This window comes from Oncorhynchus keta, chromosome 17 (genome assembly GCF_023373465.1).
Source record: "Oncorhynchus keta strain PuntledgeMale-10-30-2019 chromosome 17, Oket_V2, whole genome shotgun sequence".
Lineage (NCBI taxonomy): Eukaryota > Metazoa > Chordata > Actinopteri > Salmoniformes > Salmonidae > Oncorhynchus > Oncorhynchus keta.
Genome location: NC_068437.1, coordinates 27,412,861 through 27,437,006, shown reverse-complemented (window position 1 = coordinate 27,437,006; position 24,146 = coordinate 27,412,861). Strand labels below are relative to the sequence as shown.

Sequence of the window (24,146 nt, the reverse complement as noted above, 5' to 3'; positions counted from 1 at the left end):
TGTCCATTTGTTGTGGGCTCGGAACAGAGCAGAGCAGGATGGATGGAGTAGAGGGAAATATTTGGAGTAGTTTTAGCTTTTCTCAGGCTAATGTAAGCATTGGCAGAGCACAAAAACAGGCCGACCCGCGACCCGTGCGGTCACACAGACTGCTGATTCACTGTCGGCGGACAGGCACACCAGCCTTTGTTTATATGTGTGCACTAGAAATAATGCTGCTCATAAAACGCAGAACTTTGAAGAAGGACTTTGTAGAGAGAGAGATTCTCCCTGCTCCGAGGGTATGAATAACTCGGCCTGTCACACATAAAGCCATTGGGAGAGTGACATATGTAGCCTTGTGTGTCTTCAAGTGTGTTTTACCTCACAGAGCCATGTAGCCATATGTTTTCATTGTCTTTTGGGAGAACCCATAGACCGACACTAAAAAGAGAACTAAATTAAATGTTTTTAACTGCCATATTGCTTGGCTCTTGAGCAGATATGTAAGCTCATCTTTTTCTTCCCAACCTTCAGTGATTCATTTGTGAATCATTCATGGTGGTGATCTCGAGCTTCTTTGAAATGTGGGAACCGTAAATGATGGCTGTAAGCTGTTGACATCTTAACCCAGACACCTGGCTTTGAGGTCTTAAGAAAAACTCTCTCTCATTCATGGAAAATGGCCACACACGTACGCACACGCAGACTCATGCAAAGGTATGCAAATGTATCCCATTTCATGACCGGTTCCAGACTATGGACATTTCTGAGTAGGTTAATAAAATGTCACTAAATCGGCTTAAATTTACACTAATTCATCCTGACACTTGCAATGCATCTACTACTCAGATGCAGTATTTCAGTTCATTATGAAGGCTAGTGTAAAATAGAAAACTGGCGGCTTGTGAACTGCAGTAGGCCCCTTCCCAGACTGACATCTCACACATCAATGTTATCTGCAGCCAGGCAAGTCCCTGTCCTTCCCATTCTGTACAAGGGCACTTCCTCTGCCCTGCAGGCCCCAGCCCCACTCTCAGCTCTGGGCCTGTAATCCATAAACTCATGTTGAAACCGTCCCTTCAGTAGTCCATTATTGCCAAGAAACCAAATGCTCGATGCCTCCAGGGTGAAGTGTGGCTCATGCAGACCTTGGGAGCCAGCCCAATGCACTGTCTTATTATACACCAGAGTAAACACACAGACTGGTGACTGGCAGGAAAGGGCCTGATTGTTAGCTTTGTAGATGATTTACGCGCATCTTGGGTGAGTCCAGGTCTAACTAACTTTAGTGTAGTTCAGGGGGACATTTTCCCCATAAACTTCCAGATCTTTTTAGAGATTCTGTTTGCATAATGATTCATTTGATTGTGGCCCTGGCACTTTCACAACCAATCTGCTGTAAGATCTAGAGCAGGGATCATCAACTAGTTTCAGCTGCGGGATGATTTTCTGTTGTTCTTGAGTGGGTGATCAGAGGGCCGGAACATAATTACAAATCATTTGTAGACTGCAAGAAGCCCAAACAAAGATATTTGACTAAAATAATAATTTCAAACCTTGCTTACATATGTATACAATCACATATACCTACCTCTCTCTCTGTTATGCATCAGAAGAGTTTGTAAAATATTTCCAAAATTAGAATCACTTGGAGTTAATTTGCTGGTGTTTCTACAGTGTTTTATGTCCCCAAAAAATAAGAGGGGGAATCACCTACGGGCCAAATTCTGCCCACAGGCCACCAGTTGGGGAGCCCTGATCGAGAGTAAGTTGGCAGATGAATCTAGAATAATTACAGGTTATTTGGCAAATACCATGTTTTTTTTGTGGTTTAGAGGAGATGGATACTCTTGGCCTGTCTCTTAAAAGCCAGGGTGGGATCTTCTCTTCTTGTCCATGTCGTCATCTGATTGTCAGTAGATGATTTCCGTAGCATTCAGTGCACATTTTCCATCAGCTGTGGGTGAGTGGTAGGTAGGTAGTTGTTAAAAGGCCCTTTTAGCATTAACTTCCCTTCCAGCAAAGACTCTCTCAGTATCCTCTGATGTCATCTGCCCACCTCTCTTATCAGTAGGGCAGTTCCTTCACTAGGGTAACTTCAGTGTGTAGAAGGCTTGGGAGAAGGTCTGGTTTGTGTTGTGCGCCAGAGCTTCAGATTTGTGGCCCTGTTCCAAGGCTGACATATCCTGGTTCCTCTAGTTTAGGTGTCTGGGCCTGTCTAGACAGCATGCAGAATAGACTCCGCCACTGTCCACTCATCCACGATGGTCTCCCTATGTGTGGAGGGTGTCGCAAATCAAAGATATGCTGGATGTAGTTTATTCTGGAATTACAGTACATGATCGCTTTGGATCTTAAAAGTTGTCAAATCTAGCAAACTAACCTTGGTTTTTGCATGGCCTTTTTTTGCCAGTGTGATGCATATTCTCAATTCTACACTGACATCTGTACAGCATTGAACTGTTCAGCTTGGTTTCCTCTTCAACTTGGACATTCCCGGGGTTTTGTTTGTGTTTCGGAGTATTAACTTTACACACTCTTTGTTGTCGGTGTACAGCAAGGTGATTATGTAATGGAGTGTCGTAAAAGAGCAGGCCTGTTTGAAAAGGCAGGTCTCTGTAGTTAAGACACACCAGAGCTACCAGGCACTTGAGCTTTACAGGTCTGTGTTAAACTGAGGCCTGATTCATGGCTTCAGACGCTTGATGGTCCTTTTATGATGTCAGGGTTTGAATAGATACTTCCAGTGGACAGGGAGAGACTGGGCGGAGGCCTTATCCCTGTTTGGAGCACTGCTATTGCTCTTCGCCTGGAGAGGCCTGGAAAGTTGGCTGTAGACTTGGTTTTTCTAGGACTAAGTGACCTCTGGTCTGTGGCTGCCAGTTGGCTTTGTTTTATGTCCACCTGCAGCGTGCACTTGAGGGTGGACAATGTGTTTAGGTGGCGGAAGTTGGAACACTGTGTAGTATAGCAGAGGATTATGAGATTGCTGTGTGATTTGTGGGTTGAGTCTCCTTAGAGTATCGGCCCCAACACAGATACTGGCTTCTGAATCTCTGAGACCTAGAACGGCTCTGGATTATGATGTCCAGCAGCAACAAATTGTTAGTCTGCAATGTTTGTGTGTTTTTCAATGTTCCGATGAAAGATTCCTTTACCTGGGATCTCATAATCAAATGTATGACCTTTCTCTCTGCCAGTTCCTCCTCGGGCAGCGTTGCAACGGTAAAGATTGATTCGGTGATCTAGAATCTTGTTAACTTAGCGCATAAGTCCTGCAACTTGAGCTCCAATACTGAAAATAAGCAGCTCCATTTTGAAAACAACCAGATCTTCCTCAGGTCAGTGGACAAACTATGGTGGAGCTAGAGACATTCCTTTTGTGAAAACATTACATGACAATGTGAAAATACAGGGTGTTTCAGTATCCTCCTAGTGAACCTGCATGTTTGTGAATTAATCTCTCTCATTGAGAATTTGCTTTAGTTGATTGCCAGGGGAGCATTAACTCCCCTAAAAAGGTTCTTCAGTGGTTTGTTTCAGCTGGTCAGTAAAGAATCTTTAAACAGACGTTAATAGGAAGAGGCATCTCCTGTGGCCCGTTTGAACGCTGCTGTAGAACACAGCTTTGAGGAGCTTCAGCTTGAAATGATAAAAGCAGTGAATTATGGTTTTGTTTATCCTACCCTTAAACCTTAAAGTGCATTATCAAAGAGAGAATGCATTGGAAGAGTATTGTTAGTGTATTCTCCAAATCTTGTAAATCCTCTTAATTTATGTCACTGTGGCCAAGAGACCTCACCCTGCCCTTCTGGTTCCTATTTCAGCTAAGCCCCAGCCCGGGTCTCTGTACCTGTAAAGCAGTGGGGTGTTTTTCCAGCCAGGATTTACTCTGGTGACCCCCCGGTTTGCCTTCCCAGGCTCTGGGGAGATGCCCTGAGCATTAGGCCAGGACCAATTCCTTTGGACCAGTCCCCCCTCTAATCAAACTAGGCTGGGAGGGATTTGGTTTTAATATTGGTGGGCCGGATGTAATCGTGTGATTGACGGGCTCTGGTAAAGGGGAGCAGGATGTCGGCCAGGTGAGAACTCCAGTAATGGTATTGCTCATTTCTTAAAGTGGTGGTGGCAAGGCTACAGTGGAGGTCTACTCACCCTTCCCCCTACCCCTGCACTGTGCATGCCCTTTCAACCTCAACTGCACAGAGCACACACACAGGAATATAGTCTGCTGTTCAATATCCCAATGACACTCGCACAATTGGAGACAGCTATAACCTGGTAAAACATAAAAGCCTGTATCTTTTGATAATGAAGTCAAGATCTTTCTCATTCAGAAGATTTTTCACGGTTAATATTTCTCATTGCCTCCATTTAACAACAGCTCAGCAATTACAGTGCTTTCAGAAAGTATTCACCTTTTCCACATTTTCTTTTACAGTCTGATTTTATTGATTAAATTGATTAAACAGATTTCTTGTCACTGGTCTACACACAATACCCCCTAATGTCATTGGAATTATGTTTCTATACAGTTTTACAAATTAATAAAAAATGAAAAGCTGATATGTCTTGAGTGAATAAGTATTCAACCCCTTTTGTTATGGCAAGCCTAAATAATTTCAGGGGTAAAAATGTGCTTAACAATTCACAAAATAAGTTTCATCGAGTCACTCTAGGTGCAATAGTGTTTAACACGATTTTTAAATGACTACCTCATCTCTGTATCCCACACATACAATTATCTGCAAGGTCCCTCAGTTGAGCAGTGAATATCAAACACAGATTCAATCACAAAGACCAGGGAGGTTTGCCAATGCCTTGCAAAGAAGTGCACCTATTGGTAGATGGGTAAAAAGTAGACATTGAATATCCCTTTGAGCATGGTGAAGTTAATTACACTTTGGATGGTGTATCAATACACCCAGTCACTACAAATATACAGGTGTCCTTCCTAACTCAGTTGCCGGGGAGGAAGGAAATCACTCAGCGATTTCACCATGAGGCCAATGGTGGCTTTAAAACAGTTTGAGTTTAATGGCTGTGATAGGAAAAAACTGAGGATTGATCAACAACATTGTAGTTACTCCAAAATACTAGCCTAATTGACAGAGTGAAAAGAAGGAAGCGCGTACAGATATAAATATTGCAAAACATGTATCCTGTTTGAAACCAGGCACTAAAGTTATGCTGCAAAAATGTGGAGAAGCAATTAACTTTTTGTCCTGAATACAAAGTGTTATGTTTGGGGCAAATCCAATATAGCACATGGCTGTGGTTGCATCATGGTGGCTGTGGTTGCATGGTGGCTGCATCATGTTATGGGTATGATTGTTAAGGACTGGGGAGGTTTTCAGGATAAAAAATAAACGGAATGGAGCTAAGCACAGGCAAAATCCTAGAGGAAAACCTTTTTCAGGCTGCTTTCTATCAGACACTGGGAGATGAATTAACCTTTCAGCAGGACAATAACCTACAACACAAGGCCAAATCTAAACACGGAGTTGCTTACCAAGAAGACAGTGTATGTTCCTGAGTGGCCGATTTACAGTTTTGACTTAAATCTACCTGAAAATCTATGGCAAGACCTGAAAATGGTTGTCTAGCAATGATCAACAACCATTTGACAGAGCTTAAATTTTGAAAATAATAATGGGCAAATGTTGCACAATCCAGTTTTTCGACAAAGTTTTGACTCGGGTGTGAATACTTATTTAAATTAGATTTATGCATTTAATTTTCAATAAATGTACAAACATGTCTACAAACATGTTTTCTCTTTGTCATTATTGTGTGTAGATGGTTGAGAAGAAAATAAATAAATTTAATTCCGGCTGTAACACAAAATGTGGAATAAGTCCAGGTGTATGAATACTTTCTGAAGGCACTGTACTTGCAAAACATCCCATTGTGTTTTTTAGCCTGTAATTGTGTGGTGGGAGGCTGTGCCCTCCAGTTCTCCTCCTAATGGGTGTTTGTGTGTTGCTTTAGTAGCAGATTTACGGGGAGGAGTGCAGGGTGGTAGTTTACGGTTGGCACTGCCGCTGACTGACTGGTTGACTGGCCCTACTGTGTGTGTGTGTGTGTGTGTGTGTGTGTGTGTGTGTGTGTGTGTGTGTGTGTGTGTGTGTGTGTGTGTGTGTGTGTGTGTGTGTGTGTGTGTGTGTGTGTGTGTGTGTGTGTGTGTGTGTGTGTGTTCCAGGTGATAGTGCAGTCTGGCCGCCAGCCCAGTGTGCTGCAGAAACTGTGTCAGCTGCCCTTCCAATACTTCAGCCACCCACGCCTCATCAAAGTGCTCTTCCCCTCACTCATCTCAGCCTGCTACAACAACCCCCAGAACAAGGTCATCCTGCAACAGGAGATGAGCTGTGTGCTGCTGGCCACCTTCATACAGGTAACACAGACGCGTACACATACATGTTTTGGCAACGCTTTTCAAATAAATAATAGACCCACAGTTCTTTAGTCAGTCTTTCTGTTTTTTTCATGTCTGTCACCTTCCAGTGAATGTTTATCACCAACACAGATGGATGGCTTCCTCAGTGGATTTACCTGCCAGGGGTTTAGCCTCCAGTAAACAAGCTGTCTCCTCCCCTCTCACTGCCCAGCTAATACTATTATTTACACTAAGATTAGCTCGCACTATAGAGGGTGATATATAGTGTCTCCTGCCTTGTCATGATTTATTTTACAATTAACCTGAGATTAAGCTAAAACTAGTTTTTGCAATGCTAATAGTAGGATATGGTTCCGATTTAACATTTGAGTACATTGTGACATCTTTACATGCTTCAATAATGTGTGTGTTTACCAGAGGAGTATACTACAAAGCAAGATCAATGACATCATTGCAAAGCTTGTTTTTTAAGTTCAAGTTATCTGTTAGTATCTGAGTTTGGTTAGCTTCAAGCCTGATGAGTTATCTTTTGGTGGATAAGATTAACCACACACACTTCCATTTATTCACAGCTGGTGGACAATGGTGTCTGGCCTCCACCTGTACTCCTGCCTTAATGCTGTGGATCACTGACACGTTCCTATTTTATTTCCTCCAGGACTGTGCCTCAAGCGAGAACCATCCAGACAACAGAACTCAACAAGCAGGTAGATAAAAAATGTTAGCGTAGTTGTGCATAAGTATGAATCTTTGTTTATAGTCCACGTGTGTGTATATATATATAATATATATATTTATATATTATATATTATAGATATTATATTATATTATATTATTATATTATATTATTATATATATATATAAATATATATAAATAAAATACCACTTTCTCCCCAATTTCGTGGTATCCAATTGTTTTTAGTAGCTACTGTCTTGTCTCATTGCTACAACTCCCGTAGGGGCTCGGGAGAGACGAAGGTTGAAAGTCATGCGTCCTCCGATACACAACCCAACCAAGCCGCCTCTTAACACAGCGCGCATCCAACCCGGAAACCAGCCGCACCAATGTGTCGGTGGAAACACTGTGCACTGTGCACTGTGCACCTGGCAACCTTGGTTAGCGCACACTGCGCCCCACCCACCTATAATTGGGACTATTTTAATCAATTGATCGAATTCTTTAACATTAGTGAAGAATCCTGAAGCTTCTCCTTCAGACACATTATAATTGTCTTTTATTCCTTTGCTTTGTCACCATGCAGACAAAGTGTCTCAGCTGCTGGATTACTGTGAGCTATCCAACCGCTTTCCTAGAGACCAGTGGGACTCTGCACTGCAGTTCTTCCTCAAGAAGCAGGAGGACTAATTCAGAGTTGCACGCCATCCTCTAACAGGGATATACATGTGAAAAACAAAATAGATACACTTCACCCTTCATTCTACACTACATACTTTTCCATTTAGATTTGAGGTCTGTACATGGGCTTATTCGTAAATGCAGTTTCTTAGCTTTGCCAAAACTCTTGAAATCCTAGAATTCAAGGGCTGAATCCTAACTTGAGATGTTTGTGTCTAACTCAAATGTTCATGTAAGTCATCCATCCATGTCCATGGGAGATTGCAGAAAAGTTTGAGTTGGACGTGTGCATTCTTCCCTGAGTCACGCACAATAATGATGTTCCCTGTCCAAACCTAGTCATGTTTTTGTGTTGTGTGTCTGTGGATGACAACGTAGCAGAAAAGAGCAGAGATGATAATCAAAAGCACTCTCATGATGATTAGATAACATGTTCATCAATAATACTGTACTTCCTGTTAATTCCTTTATTATTTTCATATCCGGTTAAGATGTGAATGACCTGCCCAGAATGGTTTTTCCTTACAGGCGTTGGACAGTTTTGTACTCCAATAAGTTACATAGCCTGTTTGTGTTTATTCTGTACATTTAGATTTGCTCTAAGTGGGAGCTGTCCAGTTTTTCAAGTACAAATATTTTCCTTGTTCTTGCCTTTGTTGTGAAGCACTTACAAAATAATATAATTTATTGAATAATTTACATTTCTATCCCATTAATAAATTATTTATTATTAGCATTGTTCATTGTACTCCAATTATTTTTTAACTACAGACTGTGCAGCTCACTCAAGTCTCAGTGATTTCTCTACGTTATACTGATAGTCAAGTGACAATGAGAAGTACGGACTGTAGCCTCTCTACCTGTGTAACTGTCTGCTCGTACAGCATATATAACATTTGTTATAGTGATTAGTATCCCATGTGCTGTGAGGAGCTGGGTTAAAATTAAAATGGATGGGCATTCTCGATACCATACTCTGTTTACCAGGCTCAGTCAGTCCTTTGCTCTAACCTGAAGCAGCCCCATCAAACCCCAAATACATAGTGCCTAGCGAAAGTCTACACACCCCTTGCACAGTTTTCACATTTTGCTGCCTTACAATTCAATCTAAAAAGGGATTCAATTATTTGATTTTTTTCTTACTGATATGTTCAAAGTGAAAGAAAATGTATAGAACATTTTCTAAGTGTATATCTGTGTGTGTGTGTATATATATATATATACAGTGGGGCAAAAGTATTTAGTCAGCCACTGATTGTTAATTAATTTATTTGCAAATTATGGTGGAAAATAAGTATTTGGTCACCTACAAACAAGCAAGATTTCTGGCTCTCACAGACCTGTAACTTCTTTAAGAGGCTCCTCTGTCCTCCACTCGTTACCTGTATTAATGGCACCTGTTTGAACTTGTTATCAGTATAAAAGACACCTGTCCACAACCTCAAACAGTCACACTCCAAACTCCACTATGGCCAAGACCAAAGAGCTGTAAAAGGACACCAGAAACAAAATTGTAGACCTGCACCAGGCTGGGAAGACTGAATCTGCAATAGGTAAGCAGCTTGGTTTGAAGAAATCAACTGTGGGAGCAATTATTAGGAAATGGAAGACCTACAAGACCACTGATAATCTCCCTCGATCTGGGGCTCCACGCAAGATCTCACCCCGTGGGGTCAAAATGATCACAAGAACGGTGAGCAAAAAGCCCAGAACCACACGGGGGGACCTAGTGAATGACCTGCAGAGAGCTGGGACCAAAGTAACAAAGCCTACCATCAGTAACACACTACGCCGCCAGGGACTCAAATCCTGCAGTGCCAGACGTGTCCCCCTGCTTAAGCCAGTACATGTCCAGGCCCGTCTGAAGTTTGCTAGAGAGCATTTTGATGATCCAGAAGAAGATTGGGAGAATGTCATATGGTCAGATGAAACCAAAATATAACTTTTTGGTAAAAATTCAACTCGTCGTGTTTGGAGGACAAAGAATGCGGAGTTGCATCCAAAGAACACCATACATACTGTGAAGCATGGGGGTGGAAACATCATGCTTTGGGGCTGTTTTTCTGCAAAGGGACCAGGGCGACTGATCCGTGTAAAGGAAAGAATGAATGGGGCCATGTATCGTGAGATTTTGAGTGAAAACCTTCCATCAGCAAGGGCATTGAAGATGAAACGTGGCTGGGTCTTTCAGCATGACAATGATCCCAAACACACCACCCGGGCAACTAAGGAGTGGCTTCGTAAGAAGCATTTCAAGGTCCTGGAGTTGCCTCAAGGTCCAGCCAGTCTCCAGGTCTCAACCTCATAGAAAATCTTTGGAGGGAGTTGAAAGTCTGTGTTGCCCAGCAACAGCCCCAAAACATCACTGCTCTAGAGGAGATCTGCATGGAGGAATGGGCCAAAATACTAGCAACAGTGTGTGAAAACCTTGTGAAGACTTACAGAAAACGTTTAATCCTCTGTCATTGCCAACAAAGGGTATATAACAAAGTATTGAGATAAACTTTTGTTATTGACCAAATACTTATTTTCCACCATAATTTGCAAATAAATTCATAAAAAGTCCTACAATGTGATTTTCTGGATTTTTTTTCCTCATTTTGTCTGTCATAGTTGAAGTGTACCTATGATAATTACAGGCCTCATCTTTTTAAGTGGGAGAACTTGCACAATTGGTGGCTGACTAAATACTTTTGCCCCACTGTATATATATATATATATATATATATATATATATACACTGCTCAAAAAAATAAAGGGAACACTAAAATAACACATCCTAGATCTGAATGAATGAAATATTTGTATTAAATACTTTTTTTTTTACTGCTGACAACAAAATCACACAAAAATGATCAATGGAAATCAAATTTCAGTAGTGTAGACTCAGTAGTGTGTGTGGCCTCCACGTGCCTGTATGACCTCGCTACAACACCTGGGCATGCTCCTGATGAGGTAGCGGATGGTCTCCTGAGGGATCTCCTCCCAGACCTGGACCAAAGCATCCACCAACTCCTGGAAAGTCTGTGGTGCAACGTGGCGTTGGTGGATGGAGCGAGACATGATGTCCCAGATGTGCTCAATTGGATTCACGTCTGGGGAACGGGCGGGCCAGTCCATAGCATCAATGCCTTCCTCTTGCAGGAACTGCTGACACACTCCAGCCACATGAGGTCTAGCATTGTCTGGCATTAGGAGGAACCCACGGCCAACCGCACCAGCATATGGTCTCACAAGGGGTCTGAGGATCTCATCTCGGTACCTAATGGCAGTCAGGCTACCTCTGGCGAGCACATGGAAGGCTGTGCGCCCCCCCAAAGAAATTCCACCCCACACCATGACTGACCCACCGCCAAACCGGTCATGCTGGAGGATGTTGCAGGCAGCAGAACGTTCTCCACGGCGTCTCCAGACTCTGTCACGTCTGTCACGTGCTCAGTGTGAACCTGCTTTCATCTGTGAAGAGCACAGGGCGCCAGTGGCGAATTTGCCAGTCTTGGTGTTCTCTGGCAAATACCAAACGTCCTGCACGGTGTTGGGCTGTAAGCACAACCCCCACCTGTGGACATCGGGCCCTCATACCACCCTCATGGAGTCCGTTTCTGACCGTTTGAGCAGACACATGCACATTTGTGGCCTGCTGAAGGTCATTTTGCAGGGCTCTGGCAGTGCTCCTCATTGCACAAAGGCGGAGGTAGCGGTCCTGCTGCTGGGTTGTTTCCCTCCTACGGCCTCCTCCACGTCTCCTGGTAGCGCCTCCATGCTCTGGACACTACGCTGACAGACACAGCAAACCTTCTTGCCACAGCTCGCATTGATGTGCCATCCTGGATGAGCTGCACTACCTGAGCCACTTGTGTGGGTTGTAGACTCCGTCTCATGCTACCACTAGAGTGAAAGCACCGCCAGCATTCAAAAGTGACCAAAACATCAGCCAGGAAGCATAGGAACTGAGAAGTGATCTGTGGTCCCCACCTGCAGAACCACTCCTTTATTGGGGGTGTCTTGCTAATTGCCTATAATTTCCACCTGTTTCTATTCCATTTGCACAACAGCATGTGGAATGTATTGTCAATCAGTGTTGCTTCCTAAGTGGACAGTTTGCTTTCACAGAAGTGTGATTGACTTGGAGTTACATTGTGTTGTTTAAGTGTTCCCTTTATTTTTTTGAGCAGTGTATATATAGTTGAAGTCGAAAGTTTACATCCACTTAGGTTGGAAACATTAACTAGTTTTTCAACCACGACACATTTCTTGTTAACAAACTATAGTTTTGGCAAGTCGGTTAGGACATCTACTTTGTGCATGACAAGTAATTTTTCCAACAATTGTTTACAGACAGATTGTTTCACTTATAATTCACTGTTTCACTTATAATTCACTGTATCACAATTCCAGTGTGTCAGAAGTGTACATACACTAAGTTGACTGTGCCTTTAAACAGCTTGGAAAATTCCAGAAAATGATGTCATGGCTTTAGAAGCTTCTGATAGGCTAATTGACATCATTTGAGTCAATTGGAGGTGTACCTGTGGATGTATTTCAAGGCCTAACTTCAAACTCAGTGCCTCTTTGCTTGACATTGTGGGAAAATCAAAAGAAATCAGCCAGGACCTCAGGAAAAGAATTGTAGACCTCCACAAGTATGGTTTATTCTTGGCCACAATTTCCAAAAGCCTTAAGGTACCATGTTCATCTGTACAAAAAAATAGTACACAAGTATAAACACCATGGGAACATGTAGCCATCATACCAGCTCAGGAAGGAGACGCATTCTGTCTCCTAGAGATGAACGTACTTTGGTGCGAAAAGTGTAAATCAATCCCAGAACAACAGCAAATAACCTTGTGAAGATGCTGGAGGAAAAAGGGTACAAAAGTATCTATATTCACAGTAAAACGAGTCCTATATCAACATAACCTGAAAGGCCGCTCAGCAAGGAAGAAGCCACTGCTCCAAAACCGCCATAAAAAAGCCAGACTACGGTTTGCAACTGCAAATGGGGACAAAGATTGTACTTTTTGGAGAAATGTCCTCTGGTCTGATAAAACAAAAATAGAACCGCTTGGCCATAATGACCATCGTTATGTTTGGAGGAAAAAGGTGGAGGCTTGCAAGCTGAAGACCACCATCCCAACTGTGAGGCACAGGGGTGGGAGCATCATGTTGTGGGGCTGCTTTGCTGCAGGAGAGACTGGTGCACTTCACAAAACAGATGGCATCATGAGGCAGGAAAGTTATATGGATATAATGAAGCAACATCTCAAGACATCAGTTAGGAAGTTAAAGCTTGGTTGCAAATGGGTCTTCCAAATGGACAATGACCCAAAGCATACTTTCAAAGTTATGGCTTAAGTACAACAAATTCAAGGTATTGGATGTAGGTATTGGTTTTGGATGTATACATACATACGTACATACGTACATATGTACAGTATATGTGTGTATATACATACATACATACATACATACATACATACATACATACATACATACATACATATACTGTACATATACATACATACATACATACATACATACATACATACATACATACATACATACATACATACATACATACATTGTACATATATATATACATATATATATATATATACACATATACATATATATACATATACATATATATATACACACACACAAGTGTATAAAAATGTATTGATTGCATATGTCTTCACTCACCAGAGTTAACTTAATAGAAGCACCTTTGGCAGTAATTACAGTTGTGAATCAATTTGAATATGATTCTAACAACTTTGCAGAACTCGTAGGGCATCCATTCTAAATTGGATTGGGAATCATCGATGAACAGCAATAATCAAAACTTGTCTCAAGCAGATTTAAGACTGTTGGAAAAGCATTCCAGGTTAAGCTGGTTGAGAGAATGCCAAGCGTGTGCAAAGGTAAAGGGTGGCTATTTGAAGAATCTCAAATATAAAATATATTTTGATTTGTTGAACTTTAATTTATGGTTACTACATGATACCATATGTATTATTTCATAGTTGTGATGTCTTCACTTGTGTTCTACAATGTAGAAAATAGTTCAAATAAAGAAAAACCCTTGAATGAGTAGGTGTTCCAAAACTTTTGAACGGTTGTGTACATCCCGTGAAATATCTCTCATTGTTCTGTGGTTTCACTCTTGTGATTATTTGGTTCTGACCCAAACCTGAAGTTTCTAATATAGGCCAAAAAGTGTATTTCTTTGCCATGGGTTCTTGCAGTGTTACTTAACGGCCTTGTTGCAAACGCGATTCCTTCGTTTGACTTTGTCATGCCCAGGCCAGTAATGTGGAATGAATTTGATGTTGTTGATCCACGCGCAGTTCTCTCAGCTCAGCCAATGATTTATGTGGCTTTGAAAATAATCTTAAATATGCACACCTGCTATTTTTGAACTTTTCCTTTTGAAAAACGAATTCCCAAGTGTACAGTGCATTCAGAAAGTATTCAGACCCCTTCCAGTTTTCAAAATGTTGTTACATTACAGCCTTATCCTAAAATGGATTAAATAAAAATGTTTCCTCATCAATCTGCACACAATATCCCATAATGACCAATCAAAAACAGTTTTTTAGAAAAACAGAAATACCGTATTTACATAAGTATTCAGACCTGTTGCTTTTAGACTCGAAATTGAGCTCCGGTGCATCCTGTTTCCACAACTTGATTGGATTCCACCTGTGGTAAATTCAATTGATTGGACATGATTTGGAAAGGCACACACCTGTCTATATAAGGTCCCGCAGTTGACAGTGTATGTCTGAGCAAAACCAAAAAAAAATAGGTCGAAGGAATTGTCCGTATAGCTCAGAGACAGGATTCTTTCAAGGCGCAGATCTGGAGAAGGGTACCAAAACATTTCTGCAACATTGAAGGACCCCAAGAACACAGTGGCCTCCATCATTCTTAAGTGGAGGAAGTTTGGAACCACCAAGACTCTTCCTAGAGCTGGCCGCCTGGCCAAACTGAACAATTGGGGGAGAAGGGCCTTGGTCAGGGAATCCAAGAATCCGATGTTCACTGACAGAGCTCCAGAGTTCCTCTGCGGAGATGGGAGAACCTTCCAGAAGGGAAACCACCTCTACAGCACTCCACCAATAAGGCCTTCATGGTAGAGTGGCCAGATGGAAGGGGTGAAGGTTCACCTTCAGCACAATGACTCTAAGAACACAGCCAAGCCAACGCAATATTGGCTTTGGGACACGTCTCTGAATGTCCTTGAGTGGCCCAGACAGAGTGAGTGACTTGAACCCGATCGAACATCTCTGGAGAGACCTGAAAATAACTGTGCAGCGACGCTCCCCATCCAACCTGACAGAGCTTGAGAGGATCTGCAGAGAAGAATGGGAGAAATTCCCCAAATACAGGTGTGCCACGCATGTAGCGTAATACCCAAGAACACTTGAGGCTGTAATCGCTGCTAAAGGTGCTTCAACAAAGTACTGAGTAAGGGTCTGAATACTTATGTAAATGTGATATTTCAGTTTTTTATTTTTGATAAATTTGCTAAACATTTTTTTAAAAACTTTTTTTGCTTTGTCAATATGGTTTATTGTGAGATATGAGAAATTAGATATTTCTGTATTTAATTTTCAATAAATGTGCAAACATTTCTACTTACATGTTTTCTCTTTGTCATTATTGTGTGTAGATAGGTGAGAAGAAAAAGAACATTGAATTCCGGCTGTAACACAATGTGGAAAACGTCAAGGGGTCTAAATACTTTCCGAATGCACTGTAAATACAATAATATACACACACTTAAAATGGCATTGCAGTCTCCTTTTCACCTCATTTAACACCTTATTTCCAAAAGGGACATCTCATTAGGTGGTTCAGGTAAATCATGACATGGCACAAGTGGGGGTTGGGCCTTTCCACTTTTGTCCTCAATTGTTCCGAAAGCAAGGGGGGAAGTCGATGACATCATGGATTCACATCAGACCAAATCCTTGAGTGTTTCCAGTTGTCTAAAAAACACTTTTTTTTACTGTATTTATACTTTACTGTATTTATAGTGTTTATAATTGGGATATCGCTTTTCAACAGTAAAAGTTAATAAATTGCAGGAGGATGTCTAAGGATATACCAAAATAGTTTTTACACAACTGCAAACTTCAACGAGTTGGTCTTATAGTGATGTCATTGGCCTCCCCCCTTGCTTGCGGGAACAACAGAAGAGGAAAGATCCCTACACACTTCTGCCATACTTACACTAGTGTGTATACAGTTTCGTACTGCTCCCCCATGGGAATCAAACCCACAGCCCTAGCGTTACAAGCGCCATGCTCTACCAACTGAGCCATACAGAAGCACCTGTGCCTTTTTGTTAACTAAATCGGGTGATAAATTAGCTGAAAATTAGCCTGGAGTGCGTCATATTTGCTGAGCAGTTTCCATTCTCGCAAATCCGTTAGGAAGGATGTCCAGAACTTTGCGGTGTCTGGGTGATATGATACACCATCCACAGAAGAATTACCATACTTGACCTTACACAAAGGGATATTCAGTGTCTTGGGATTATTGCAGAACCTCCCCTGATCTATGCCTGTCTGAAAATGTATCTCAGACATGCTTTTAAAGCTCATTGGTGGCTTGAATCATTGTTTGACATTCACCCTCCAATTGAGGCACCATACAGACACAAGGGAAGTTGTTCTTATATCATGAGAACCACTTTTGCAAACACATGGCCCTCCTTGAACAATTTTTAAAATATTTTTTAAATTAAAATATTTTCTGCTGAACTTATTTCTATGTGCGACAGCTGGGGGTGTGAAGACCTTCAAAATCAAAACGTTGTTTTTTATTACTTTAAGAAAAATTCTAAAAATATATATTTTACTCTGAAAATGTTGATTAGGTTGTTTATTTCAGTGGGGGGAAATCCTAATTGAATCCATTTTTAGATTTAAATTTAAGGCTTAGAAATGTGAGAACAGTGCAAGGCTGTATAGACTTTCAGCACTATATTTCATAGCTCCCAACAAGGAGACTTACCAGTGGATCGTTTTTTAGAAATACACCTTTCATATAAACAATGCACAATGTAAGAATCATTTTCAGTGTTTGTATGCAAGCCTGTACAGGGCAGGGTATGTTCTCACAATGTTACCAAGTGTTCATTGTAACTGCTGTTGAGCATTTCTTACATGCCAAGCATCTCTTCAACTTTTATCTAAACTGAAGAGGTCTCTCATACTAAGGGATAGTAAATCTGTAAAACTCTCAAAAACATTACTCATGCAGTTTGGATTCTGTGGTAAACGTATGCTCTCAGGCAAAGTTCTGAAATTCACCTGCAAGTGTTATTACTACGGTCAGTTGCGGACTTACCATTTAGTCAATTGCTTATGGGCCTCGTGTATAAAAAAAATTACTCAGTCGGGTCTCAATTTACCGTTGGGAGTTAGAATAGTAGAATACTTAAGGTTACAGTTTTTCTCACCATTCACTGACAGTCACTCAATTAGCCCATGTCAGCTAACATTTTATAGCTTGCTAGGTAAATTGGTCTAGCCAGCGATCTAAACATTGTAATCATGGCTGAATTACTGACAGGGCACGAAGGGCGCATTTTGGGGAACCCCGACCTTCAATCTCTCTTAGGGCCCACAAATGCTTGAGGTGGCTCTGGGCGGGCGGGGGGGTGTCTTCCAAATGACTTAATCTGCCCCTGTCTACAATAGGTTGGGTGCCTACCAGGTGCTTAAAAATTATACCCCAATTGTTTATGCATCAACCTGTAGAGTAGCCTAATTAATTACACAGCATGTTATATGCGTTGAGTCCAGAGTTTAGGACAACTGGTGACTTTAGTATGGGAACTGTGTCCATTAAATTCCAATCATTTGTTAGCGCATGAGGAAATTACAGTAGGCTATCTATTTTCATTCCGCAGCTCAGGGCGCATCCGTGGCCCAACAGTGGATGAATGATGCTTTTCTTTGGGCTAATGATGTGTATCAGATACATCTAGCCTATTTAGATGGATGATTGTGGGCTGTAGATTTGTAAACTACCTATATAATTATCTGATAAAAGGGAAGCTATTTTCTGTGTGACTCCTTTTTTAAAACTTTATTCAAGACATTGCCTTTTATACGCTAAATAAAAATAAAAAATACGCAAAACATGTCTAAAGTCAATTATGAATGTGTATTAGGCCTAAATAATGTTTAAATTGCGATTAATTTGATTCGGTCTGTATCTCAAACACGCTATATGCTTTGTTTCTAAAATATCTGAGTTTTTATCCACGATAATGAAATATTTCCAGACGAATAATTAGGTGTAGTATAATGGCAGGAAACCTGGATTTATTGGTCAGTAGGCTACTGGATGCATAGCAATTATTGACATAATTGACATAGCAAGATAGAGTATAGACTTAATGGCTTTTTGATTTGATGCCAGACGTCACATAGAGAGGCCTACGATGTTTCTTTCAATTGCTGTTTCATGTCGTGATGCATATAGATTAGACTGCTATTGCATCCTCTGTTCAGAAAGTTCATCCTCGAAAATAAATTGTTGATGTCTAGTTGGCTATATGTCAGTCGTGGGCAAGCTTGACGTACTCCATGTCCAGAGGCTATTCCTATCCGGGATTCCGGCTGAAATGAAAATAAACCCAAGACACTCCAGAAAGCGTTATCAGGGTGAGAGTCCCCTTTTAGCACTAACTCCAGCGACAGAGAAGTGGGTTTGTTGTGGTTCCGTTCAATGTATCGTTTGCAGGTGATGCCAAGCATAGATAAAGAGCCGCCTCGCCCTGTCTTCTGTCTAGACTTGTGAAGTGAAACTGGAATGATCACATCGCAAATCCATATGTGGAGGCCCATTCAATGAACAATTTGTCCTCGGTAGTGATTAACAGGCCTCAAATGCTTGAATTTGACCCGCTATGATGCTGCTCCTTTATCCATTTTGAATTGCCAATACAATTAAATTGACAAGCCTACAAATTGGTTTGGTCTAACAACCTTAGCCATTTTCGGAAATAGTGTCCTCTAAACTGACATCAAATCAGTGATTTCGTTTGAGTGGTTCGAAATTAATTTGAGATTATATTGGTTTATTATAAATCTCAGACGTTTTTCATCCTAAAAGTGACATAATTTAAATTAGGCCTAAACCTACCATAAAGTGCTGAAATAGCCGTTTCATAAATACATAAAGTGATTTATTTTGTCAATTGAAATTTCGGTGAATATTTTAATGAATTACTGCAGAGATTTCGCATGCAGTTCATTAAACATGAAACAATTAATATGGGTTTATTAAGATTACCTGTCTTTCCTCACAATAAATAATAACTTACTTTTTCTTAAAAGGCTCAAACAATTTGTATCTCATCCACTTAATTACAATATTTTACAAGACTTGATATTCATAATCTCTAGAAATCATGCACATCTATACAGACATGGGGCTCCATATGATCCCAACCCAGCATAGGAAATTTAGATGAAACTACAATGATGACCCTGTTGGCCACTATGGATAACGTTCTGATATGTTCATTATAAGTTAGCGGCTCATAATAAAGTGTAATGTTTGTAGATATAATCCTCACGTATGTCCAACCATGTAGGATCCGAGGCTCAGGCTGCTTTAGTTATAGGCCTTGGTTTGCACACTGGTACCTTGAAATTCATCTTATCCTGAACAATGCTGTGGACAGGTCCATCCGTGAAAAAAAATGGTATCCTCGTAGACAATTCCAACGATATTGTTCGTTAAATAAGATAAAATCTTTTTCCTATCCATGCTGTGAGCTGGCCAGTTCTCATGCAGGACACGCGGGAGCATGCTGGGGTTCGAAGCGACCTGTTGGGCTGGTCTCACGTGTCCACCGGACTCGCTACCATGCTGTTCGGTGTGTCCGGCAACTGCGACGACAGGGAGGTCACATCACTGCCGGAGGAGTTACCCATGGAGCCCGATTCAGAAAAAGACACCTGCGATGAAAACAGGTGTTTAATTAGCGTTGTTTCCTAACCGATATTGCAACAAAAAATGTTTATTGCATAGCCTATTAATATGGACCCTAAGGCCGATGCCACACGAAGCAATCTGGACGCAATGTATGTTGCTCCGTGTGTCTAAATTGCATTGCATAACAAAACAGAAATCAATCATGTTTCATGCAACTGATTGTATGCAATGTCCAGTCAGTGAGCAGAACTCATATCGTTCAGTTCCGGACTCCAACCAGTTGTCGTGTCAACACAGCTGTCAGTGTTGCTGAAAACCGAGACAGAAAATACATGCCAAATGGGGAATGTATAAAAAAATCTAGACATAATGGCTAGTCACGGGTTATGTATATGGTCTGGCAGACAATACATGTCATTTCAGAAGTGAACCCAGACCATTCTCTATCCAGTTTCAACTGAAATTGTTCAAAATGTACTGCACTGGCTAGTTAGCTAGCTTAGCTTATCCCTAGCTTGGTTAGCTAGCTAATTTAGTTAAAACATGGTTGGCAAATAGGCAACATTTTGGCTAGTTAGCCAAATTGTACAGATAGCAGTTTGTCTATATCGATGCTGTTATAATTACCAAACAAATAAATGAAACCGTGATGTATGAAAGGATTGGATGTTGCATGCCATTTCAATAGCGTTTGAATTGCTTAGTGTATCAGCAAAGTTGCTCTAGAAGATGTCGCTTGCAGCTTGCATTGACTTGCTTAGTTAAATAAAGTTTTTTTAAACCACATAAAAAAGGAATTTACAACATAAAATGCGTCCAAATTGCTTCGTGTGAATCAAAGATTATTTAAGCCTATAATAATATGTATAGCCTATTACGATCAGCATTCGAATTTAATGAATAAAAACATATATTTATTATTTAGAAATGTATTGGGTGAATAAAGCATCAGTGTCTAATCTGAATTGAGATTCAGAGATCGAGTGGATGGTGTTCAGCTCCGTGAATAAACATTCATTTATTTCAAAAGTATTGTGTGTGTGTGTGTGTGTGTGCAGCTCTCTTTTTCTTTTTAATGTGGGTGCCTACCAACTGCTGGAAGGCGGGCTGGTCCAGATCACTCTGCAAGGCAAACTCGCTCAGGGCCTTCCATGGGGGCTGGTAAGTCTGCACCTCTACTGGGTTCCCTTGGACCGTGTTGTCGTGTCGAATTGGACTGCCTGCCACCAGAGGCGTACCCGTCAGTCCCTGAAGATTCTACAGAGAAAACGAAAATGTATCACAACAAACATCTCACCAGCATCTGGTTGTCTCAACATTTAAAGTGCAATATGCATGCATTGCATTCAACATTTTGGCACGCGCCATTCAATTACACCTTTATTTTTAGAAGACCGAAATGTTTAAGTTGAATTAGAATGTCTCAATAAGCTCACCGTTTTATCACTGTGATGCTGTTGTTGAAGTTGCTTCATGAATATCGATCTCTTCTTGTCTTTACAACGTTTGTTCTGGAACCAAACTCTGATGACCCTTGGGCTAAGACCGGTCATCTCAACCAATTGTTCTTTCATAAGTGCGTCTGGTCTTGGGTTGGCATTGTAACAGGTCCGAAGGGTATGAAGCTGCTTCTCGTTTAATACTGTTCGCACCCTAGTGGTCTTCTCAGATTGCTTGTGGACGTGGTTCCGATGAGGAGGCTGTCGAACAGACACAGGATCTGTGGGACAAATATTCAAAAGGAAATACCTTTGAAAATTGAATTTCCACTGACTGATTCAAATTTAGAAATGAATCGAAAGGAAACATGGCTGATGATAACCTTCTTCTCCCTATTCTGCTAATAATAGGCTAAGGTTGATACATGTCATTTCGTGATAGACCAATTAATAAGATGCTTTTTAAACTTTTGTTAAACCTATAGGCTATTTAAGTTTGCATCTCCTTGCAAATAGGCTAGTAACTCCCCCCAAAATGTATTACATTAAAATAACATTAATTATTTTTATGTTGTAGAATTAGTCTTGTGTTTTGAATGAGGTCTTCTATTCTCTCTTTTTCTAACTTCACACCTACAAACTCTAAACGTTCAGTAGGCCTATATAGGCTAAATTACCACAAATATATCGACCATTGCAGAAAGTCTAAATGTAACCTTATCGTTTTAAAAAAATAGTCTTATAACTTAAACAACTTAATAGATACAAACATCACCCAATAGGCTGTACTTTGTTTAGTCTACCAATGAGTGTAATTTAATAAACTAATAGGCTTAAAAGTCTGAAAACTTGCTCAATAAAAGGACAATTTTACAGACAATAATCATTATTATTATTATCCTATTATTATTTTATATATTTTAGTTGTTATTAACGTTGTTATTAATATTATACTCTCGCGATTATTATTACCACCAATATTATTTTACTGACCTGCAATATGAAGAGACCTGGAGTGAATAATTCCCGGACTGAGGGGACTTCCCGCTGAGGCCTGTTCCATCAGTAAACCATGATCAGCTCGACACAGCAGCTCCTCGTCCCGCAGAGAGAACTCATCCCCCGGCAGGAGATGCCTGCTGCACACGGAGCACCTAAAACACTCCATGTGGTACACGTTGTCACGAGCTCTCATCACTAGATCGCTGCTGCAGAAGCCAATGTTACAGTTTGCACATTTAATCCCAAATAATCTGAAAAGGACATAGGAATATGTCTTAATATGTTATAATGCATGGGCCTATAGCAGGAATGACTTCACGCATCCTTGCCTGGTTTTAATGTCTATGATCCTGGCTGAGTAACTCAAATGTATTTCAAGTATATAGCCATCAGCAACATAAATTAATCAAAACAGTTTGGGAATTCATATTGTACCTACTAGGCCTATATATTACACACGTTTCGTTCCAAGCATAGAACATTAGACTCAAATCATCATAAAAACATGCTTACGATAAAACAAACGTTTAAATTAAATTTTTACAAAATAAACCAGAAACGTTGACTAGCCTGTATGCTATTGTCTCTAATATAGATCATTTTTTTGCATTAATGTCAACAAGCTTCTCAGACAGTTCCACTTTCTTGTACATTAACTAAATCAAATCACAATTTTGGCATTTGGAAATTCCAAAGCTCTGAAATCATGTTAGTGAGGAAAGTTAGTCAACTCCTACCTTACATAATCTCTTTTGCAGTATGTCTTGCCATCTCGGACGAAGCAAGTGCACGTCTCATCCAGGTACTGACTGCATTCCGCGCACTTCAGACACGCAGCATGCCACTCCAGGTCCGGGGCGACCCGCAGGATGTACTGGTCGTGGATCTGATTCCCACAGCCCACACACATTGCGATTCCAGACTTCTCTGTGGAATGCACATTGTATATTTATGCTACCACCACGTACACCCATGTAATCCCCCTGACATACTCGCTAAATCCCCGCATGTGTTGTGTCTACTCTGTAGTCTGTCAATACATCTTGTCCTGTTCTGTCATCCTTGTCATTTCCAGAATGAAGGGCCGTAGCCTACGCTTAAAACTGATCATAGACCTCTACTAAGATGTATTCATATCACCGTTACCAACGATAATGACCTTGCTTTCGATTCACTGGGTCTGTTTAACGCTAAACATATGCATAGGATTGTACGTTCAATGTTCCAATAGTAGCCTAATATGATTAATTATCAAATCAATCTTAAATGTGCCTGGGTCAAAGTAAAAAAAGAGAGACACAAATGTTTACTTACTTTTGGAATGATCCCCCATGTCACCCAAGAAAGAAGAATTGAATATAATATCCACCATACAGGAGGGATAGTGCAGGCCGATAGCTGAAGAAATGGAGTGGGAGACTGCCGCGTCCCGTTCCTGGCTGACAACTTCTATTCCTCGAGTGAGAGGTGGGAAGAGAGCAATGTCCCACGCGTACAGTGACGTCACATGCTAACCTGGACCTCTGTGCGTTTGGGGAGGGGTAAATTATGCGTAGTCTTTGACTATGAAACAATACTAGATCAACATTGTTTTTGTCTATTTGTTTTTGTCCAAGCCAGCGTTTGTTTTTTTGCTTGAAAAGAATGAAAGTGGAAGTTCTAAAGGTAATTAAAAGCCATTAGAAAATGAAATGTCATTTTGTATTTTTGAAAATACTATTTTTGCATGATAAGACACATTTTATTAAACTAAAAACATTTTATTTTCTAAACATACATTTAATTTCACACAAATGTTGAGTGGAAAGTGAAACGTTATTGTTATGATTATGCTTCTAAACTTATTATTATTATAATGATGATGATGATGATTATTTATAATATTCTTAATATGATTATTTGTATTATTATTCTTTTTCCTGGTGACAATACATTATTAAAAAATATGCATTGCAAAATCATATTGAAAGCCTTGGTTTCAAAGGGTAAGATAAGAATAGAG

General features: G+C 40.6%; 2 protein-coding genes across 8 annotated transcripts in view; one reads left to right on the top strand and one right to left on the bottom strand.

Annotated features, from left to right (window-relative positions):
- LOC118396724 (S phase cyclin A-associated protein in the endoplasmic reticulum-like) overlaps positions 1-8,472 on the top strand; it is a 142,256-nt gene extending 133,784 nt beyond the window's left edge. For all 6 annotated transcript variants that reach the window (XM_052465775.1, XM_035791108.2, XM_052465773.1 and 3 more), the window contains 3 exons: positions 6,185-6,376; positions 7,038-7,086; positions 7,642-8,472. In XM_052465775.1, the coding sequence (XP_052321735.1) occupies positions 6,185-6,376; positions 7,038-7,086; positions 7,642-7,745 (345 nt within the window). In that variant the 3' untranslated portion in view covers positions 7,746-8,472. The remainder of the gene's footprint in view (positions 1-6,184; positions 6,377-7,037; positions 7,087-7,641) is intronic.
- Positions 8,473-15,286: 6,814 nt separating this feature from the next.
- LOC118396723 (insulin gene enhancer protein ISL-2A) lies at positions 15,287-23,761 on the bottom strand. Of its 2 annotated transcripts, XM_035791105.2 has the most exons (6): positions 23,459-23,761; positions 22,882-23,071; positions 22,136-22,395; positions 21,140-21,423; positions 20,793-20,960; positions 15,287-19,726 (listed from the first exon to the last, which is right to left on the bottom strand). In XM_035791105.2, the coding sequence occupies exons 1-6, from the start codon at positions 23,514-23,516 to the stop codon at positions 19,610-19,612; spliced, it is 1,077 nt and encodes a 358-aa protein (XP_035646998.1). In that variant the 5' UTR covers positions 23,517-23,761; the 3' UTR covers positions 15,287-19,609. The 2 variants fall into 2 exon arrangements, with proteins under 2 accessions (XP_035646998.1, XP_035647000.1); XM_035791107.2 differs by lacking the exon at positions 23,459-23,761 and having other exon boundaries at positions 22,887-23,025.
- Positions 23,762-24,146: the final 385 nt, after the last annotated feature.